The sequence below is a fragment of the Oncorhynchus gorbuscha genome, linkage group LG07, assembly GCF_021184085.1.
Source record: "Oncorhynchus gorbuscha isolate QuinsamMale2020 ecotype Even-year linkage group LG07, OgorEven_v1.0, whole genome shotgun sequence".
In the NCBI taxonomy this organism is placed as follows: Eukaryota; Metazoa; Chordata; class Actinopteri; order Salmoniformes; family Salmonidae; genus Oncorhynchus; species Oncorhynchus gorbuscha.
In genome coordinates, this window is record NC_060179.1 from 9212919 (window position 1) to 9219990 (window position 7072).

At 44.6% G+C, this 7072-nt stretch overlaps 1 protein-coding gene across 1 annotated transcript; it reads left to right on the top strand.

Moving 5' to 3' along the window:
* The first annotated feature begins 208 nt into the window (after window positions 1-208).
* Window positions 209-6585, top strand: LOC124039464 (suppressor of cytokine signaling 6-like). The gene is made up of 3 exons (XM_046355459.1): window positions 209-519; window positions 2118-2177; window positions 2463-6585. Exon 3 carries the CDS (start codon window positions 2486-2488, stop codon window positions 4220-4222), a length of 1737 nt encoding a protein of 578 aa, XP_046211415.1. The 5' UTR covers window positions 209-519; window positions 2118-2177; window positions 2463-2485; the 3' UTR covers window positions 4223-6585.
* Window positions 6586-7072: the final 487 nt, after the last annotated feature.

Sequence of the window (7072 nt, forward strand, 5' to 3'; positions counted from 1 at the left end):
GTGTGTGTGTTTGTGTTCTGTCTTCATTGGTCTGGGGCATGTGTAGGCCAATAGAATAACATTATTTGTATTACACACACACACACACCATTCTGTGACCCATTCTCCAGCTATGTCTTGAAGGAATTTTAGAAATGGATTCATACTCCAGGAGCCTGGGAGGCTGGATGTGATTCGCTGTATTTATCAGCTTGCTCTCTCCCACAATTCAACAGGCACCAGAAGGAGAGAAGAAGAGGGCGACAGAAAGTATTTAAATAAATAGATTGTTGTTGAAGTACTACAATACAACATAAATAGCCAAAGCTAAAACGGGAAACCTTTGCAACACACTTTTAAAAAAATATTTTTTTTTATAGCTAGCTGGATACAGTTGCTTCCACGAAATGTGTTTGACTGCTAAACTAGCCGACTGGCTCAGCTCGGTTCCGGCCTAAAATAGCTAACGTTAGCTCCTCGGGGGAAAAAACAAACAATTCAAGTGTACATTACCACGTATGCAGATGTTCATCTAACGAAGTAAGTACCCAAATATACATTATTACAGATTATGTCATAAACACATAGCTAATGAATGTAGCTAGGCAGCCAAGTTAGCTAGCTATAGTAAGGTTATTTGGCTAGGTGAGCTAACTTGGTTGACCAGACCACTAAATGCAGTATTACGTGTCGCCACAATATTAAAATTTTGTTAACTAGCCGTTTAACTACATTGATATTCAGCTGTCAATGTGAAACTGACGTCGGTTTTTAGCATACCTAGCTATGATTCATCATGTTACAGTCCTCTCTGAACGATTTACCAATGTAAACATGGCTAGTTAGCTAGCAGAACTAAAGACTGTAGTAGGCCCAGGCTAACTAGCTATTAGTTAACATTGTTAATTTGGCAGCTGGCACACACAAGACCATGCCGTTTTAACACCACGGCCAATTATGTAATAGCAATGCAATTAAACTGAACAAAAATGAAACAATTTCAAATATTTTGCTGACTTACAGTGCATATAAGGAAATCGGTCAATTAAAAATAAATACATTAGCCCCTAGTCTATGGATTTCACATGACTGGGAATACAAATATGCATCTGTTGGTCAGACAATTTAACAATGTATGCCTGCCCATACCATAACCCCACCACCACCATGGGGCACTCTGTTAACAACTTTAACATCAGCAAACTGCTCATCCACACGATAATCCACGTGGTTGTGAGACCGGTTGGACATGCTGCCAAATTCTCTCAAATGAAGTTGGAGGCAGTTGACAGTAAAGAAATGAACATTAAATTCTCTGGCAACAGCTCTGTTGGACATTCCTGCAGTCAGCATGCCACTTGCACGCTCCCTCAACTTGTGGCGTTGTGTGACAAAACTGCATAATTTAGAGATGCCTTGGCTTGACCCCAACACAAGGGGCACCATGTAATAATCCTGCTGTTTAATCAGAGTCTTGATATGCCACACCTGTCAGGTGGATGGATTATCTTGGCAAAGGACAAATGCTCACTAACAGAAATGTAAACAAAGATGTGCACAACATTTGAGGGAAATAAGCTTTTTGTGTGCATATGGAACATTTCTGTGATCTTTCATTTCAGCTCATGAGACGTGGGACCAGCACTTAACATGTTGCGTTTATATGTTTGTTCAGTGTAGTTAGCTACCTATGATTTCAGGTGTGGTGGTTTGGATGGCAACTACTTTATGTGTTGTCAAAACATGACCTTTTTGAGGTTAGAAACGTAATCAATAAACTAACTGACTTTTTTTATTTTTTAAAGCAATGACAAGGGCCTAAGCTACCTATCTACCGATACCTAGTTATGGGCATTCATTCTGTTCATATTTTAGCTGGCAATCTAACAACACCATTTCATTTTGAAACAGTGTGTAAATAATATTTAGCCAACAATAGCATGATGAACACTGTAAAAGAGATGTGTAAAGACCCCAGGTGAACGATAGCAGAAACCTCTTCAGAAAATGATTCAGCAATGTCACTGTGGTTGGTGACATTCATAGTTCTACCTACAAACAAATGTAGGTCTATTTTGAAATCCCCACGATATTGTTATCAGATTCAACATGATCACATTTTTTTTTTACATTTCTAGAGCAACGGAATGCTGATGGAACGTTAGTCCAACTGAGTCACCAATTCTAGTCATGCAATGGTGAGTAATCACTTTGTACACTGTGCACAGATAATACATGGGTAAGCTTATCAGTAAACATCAGGGTGTGTCAAACGTCTGTAGAGGCGTGCCTGTGTTGTACCAGGATTATCTGCATTGAACGAGGGTATTGATTACCAATATAATGTCGGTAGAGGAACTGTAGGCCCACCCATTAATTATAGAAACACATTATTTGGTACGAGAAACACTTAAATTACTGTATTATGAAGAAGAAGAAAAAAGTGGAACTGTGGTGATTTTTTTATTTGTGTTTTCTCTAAGGGGATGAGCGCTCTGCAGTGTGTATGACCAGCTGTCTCCAGCCTGATGGGAGGACTCTGTGGATAGCAGCACCGTCTTCAGGACTCCAGGAGGAGAGTAGCCGCCCCTGCCAAGGAGGGCCGTTCAGAATGAAGAAAATCAGCCTTAACACCATCCGCAAGTCCCTCAACATCAAGGTCAAGGAAGAAGGAGGGGGGGACTTTGTCATGCTCCAGCAGCCCTCGCTAGCGGTCGACTTCTCCAAGGAGGAATCGCTTTTCGGGGGCTGCTACACTAAAGATCTTGCGGGCTGCAACCTGGGAATTGGTGATGTGGGAGAGGAGAAGGCGGGACACAACAAGGGCCGGTCTAAGAGCGAGAGCCTGATGGGTTCGCTGAAGAGGAGGCTGTCGGTCAAGCAGAAGGCCAAGGTCAAAGGTGGCTCATTAGCCATGGGGTCGGCTGACGATGATGACACCTTCTCCTCCTCCTCGGTCCCAATCAGCTTCAACGAGGTCAAGGCCCAGCGTCCGTTACGATCAGCGTCGCTCCGTAGCCACCATTACAGCCCGTCTCCCTGGCCCCTGCGGCCTGTCGCTTCAGATGAGGCCTGCATCAAAATGGAGGTGAAGGTTAAAGCCATGGTCCATTCCCCCAGCCCAGACCTGAATGGCGTGAGGAAGGAGTTCCGCCACCATGACTTTCAGATGGAGAACATCTTCCAGGAGCCGCAGAACGGAGACCTGAACAGTGACAAACATGTGCCTGAAGTCCTGGGCCTCACGCCGCAGGACTACATTCAGTACACCATGCCTTTAGAGGAGGGGATGTACCCAGAGGGGTCCCACTCTGTCCCCCACTCCTTCTGCCTGGGCAGGTCCTCGCCCATGGAGGTGGTGACTGAGGCTGACAGTAGCTCCCTCCACGCCGACCACCAGAGTCAGGAGGACCAGGATCTGGTGAGTCTGAACCGGAACCTTCCAGCGGACCTCTTCGTGGAGTCACAGTCGGTGAACGGCCTCTTCATCGGCTCTAACGGTGTGATGCTCCATAGCTGCAGGGACAGGGTCAACGCTCAACAACACCCCGCTCCTCCCCAGCGCTCCCCTCTCCTGCCCGCGTTACCCAGCAACATCATCTCCAGGACTTACTCCAGGTTCGGCGGGGCAGATGGCCACGTGGCGGCCCGGGTGAGGCAACACCTGAACTTTGACCTCGACTCTGCTCCAGGGGTGAGTCGGCTGTATGACTCAGTCCGGAGCAGTGGACCAATGGTAGTAACCAGCCTGACTGAGGAGCTGAAGAAGCTAGCCAGGCAGGGTTGGTACTGGGGACCTATCACACGCTGGGAGGCTGAGGAGAAGCTGGTCAACCTGCCTGACGGCTCGTTCCTGGTCAGGGACAGCTCGGACGACAGGTACCTCCTCAGCCTTAGTTTCCGCTCCCAGACCAAGACCCTCCACACCCGAATCGAACACTCCAACGGACGCTTCAGCTTCTATGAGCAGCCTGATGTGGAGGGACACACGTCCATGGTGGACCTGATAGAATTCTCCGTCAAAGACTCTGAGAACGGAGCCTTCTGTTATTCTAGATCTCGCTTACCAGGGTCCGCCACCTACCCCGTCAGGCTGACCAATCCCGTGTCTCGGTTTATGCACGTGCGCTCTCTGCAGTACTTGTGTCGGTTTGTGATTAGACAGTATACCAGGATTGACCTAATTCAGAACCTGCCTTTGCCCAACAAGATGAAAGACTACCTGCAGGAGAAGCACTACTGACTCGGTTGACACAGACGTGAGATGGGACAGACAACGCTAGCAACTTGCACTTTTGGTTTCAGTTTAAGAGATTCAACAAAGGTTTACAGACATCCGTAGTTTGGAGACGATCGATTGGGTTCCATTGGTTCTTTGTTTGTGTCCAGGGATGTCTGAAATTAAACCCTATTATGTATGTAGTGCACTACTTTTGCCCAGAGCACTAGTTTAAAGTAGTGCACTACATGGGGTGTCATTTCAGATTGCCCTTTGGTTATTTTTGTTAGTGTCCAGTCCTCCGTTTCTCAGTTAAAGGATTGTCGCCAAGCCTCCAGAGAGACGTATCATAGCATCTCTGTTTCCCAGTTATGGTTAAGTCATTGGCCACGCCTCCAGAGAGACGTATCATAGCATCTCTGTTTCCCAGTTATGGTTAAGTCATTGGCCACGCCTCCAGAGAGACGTATCATAGCATCTCCGTTTCCCAGTTATGGTTAAGTCATTGGCCACGCCTCCAGAGAGACGTATCATAGCATCTCTGTTTCCCAGTTATGGTTAAGTTATTGTGGCCACGCCTCCAGAGAGACGTATCATAGCATCTCCGTTTCCCAGTTATGGTTAAGTCATTGTAGCCACGCCTCCAGAGTGACATATCATAGACTATCCATTTATCAGATAAAGGGTTAAGTTATTGTGGCCACGCCTCCAGAGTGACATATCATAGAATCTGTCAGGAAGTGTGCAGCGTGACTAAGTTACAGCTAACATTTATCAGCAGTGAGATCGAAAGATCAATATTTCTCTCCCCAGTTGCTGTAGTAAACTGTAAACGCTAGAATGGCAAGCTCAGCCTTCTGAATAACGTCAATGTGTTTTTGCCTTCTGACTGAAATGTACAGATTTAAAATATACATTTCATTTAATTCACGGCAGCCTTTTAAGATGTCAAACCCAAGCCAGCTTTAAATGAAACCCTAATGAAATGCACATCCAGTCAGATTTTTTTTACATTTATTCTTCATTTGGCTATTTATTTTTGAAACAACTCTAAACGCAGTGGGGCATATCTTTTGACAAACAATTATTATATATATATTTTTTTTTTTGATTAAACAATTTTATCCTCTTAATTTCTGAGTTCTTAAAACCGGGTTAATTCAACCTTATTTGTCATTCATCAAGTTGGTTAATGACAACTGCTAATAAGAAGTGTAAGCTGTATGTGGGTGCATGTAGACATCTTTCTCTCTCCCACTATAATGGTACTATTAGGGAAGATACAGGCTAGTTTCTATGTCGTCATGCACTTCAACTTAATACGCATGCGTCAATATCATCGCTTTTTAAAGGAAAATGTCACTTAAGTAATTAACTTGAAGATAAACCTTTGTTAACTGCTCCTTGTATTAGGAGTGTCAGAAAAAGCTGCCCTATGCTTAGCTCTGTGTGCATGAAGGGTGTTTGAATGGTCAGACGCTGTAGAGACCTGGGCCAACTCGGTACACAGGACGGGAGTATCGACTGTAAAAAGGGGGAAGTCTCATTTTAAATTCTAGAGTAACATTTTATCACTAAACACATTTTAAGGAAACCTTGTGAAAGGGAATCTCAAAAATGGGGCTGCTTAGGTCGAGGCATTTGGGGGGGGGGCCATAATAGATGATTGGAGCCCCTTCCTCATATTTGGGAGGTCGCAAGGAGAGTGGGAGGGGAGATGTACATGACAGAATTCCCTCCCAGTGCAGTAATGTCCTGCTCCATGGAGAATGAGATTGAGGCTTTTGTGGGAAGTTTGCCCAATGACTTGCATGAGTGATGTCACGCTGTCATACTCTCGACTTCATGGGCAGTTTCCCAGTGTGACATTTTATAATGGATCCGATGTCATGCTTACTGTCAATGTTAACCTACATATTCACAGTCTGGCTGGGCTGTTTTGTATCAGAACAAAAGGGACAGAAGAATACACTGTATGCTATGCAAGTGCTTTCTAAACAGATACTCTGACAAGGAATCATAGGTTTACATATGTTAAAAGGATCTCCGACTACTTTGGTAGGCTGGTAGATGTGTATAGTCTAGGCCGAGGTAGTAAAGATCTGTTGGTATCTAAAGTGGTTACCATGACACCCGGATAGCAGAGGGTAGATAAAATCAGATGTTGTCGGCATGTTTCAAAAGTGTTGCATAAAGATTTGTTGGCATTTTTATTGTTTTGAAATGTATAGGAATGAAGGATGTAGGGAATGTTGTCAGTCTGGTGTAGAATGATTGTTCTGCTCTGTTATGTCACCATCACCAGCTGGGTGTTCTGTGTGCAAGGACTTTCGAATATTCGTTTTATTTCCTGTGACTTGTGACATTAAACTCTGTCATTTTGTGGACTAGTAGGGTGTTTGTTACCTGCAGGTTATACCAAGGGAATGGCTGTGTGTGTGAGAGGTTATATACCAAGGGAATGTGTGTGAGAGAGGTTATACCAAGGGAATGGCTGTGTGTGTGAGAGGTTATATACCAAGGGAATGTGTGTGTGAGAGGTTATATACCAAGGGAATGTGTGTGTGAGGTTATACCAAGGGAATGGCTGTGAGAGTGAGAGGTTATATACCAAGGGAATGGCTGTGTGAGAGAGGTTATATACCAAGGGAATGTGTGTGAGAGAGGTTATATACCAAGGGAATGTGTGTGTGAGAGGTTATATACCAAGGGAATGTGTGTGTGAGGTTATACCAAGGGAATGTGTGTGTGAGAGTTTATATACCAAGGGAATGGCTGTGTGTGAGAGAGGTTATATACCAAGGGAATGTGTGTGTGAGGTTATACCAAGGGAATGGCTGTGTGTGAGAGAGGTTATATACCAAGGGAATGTGT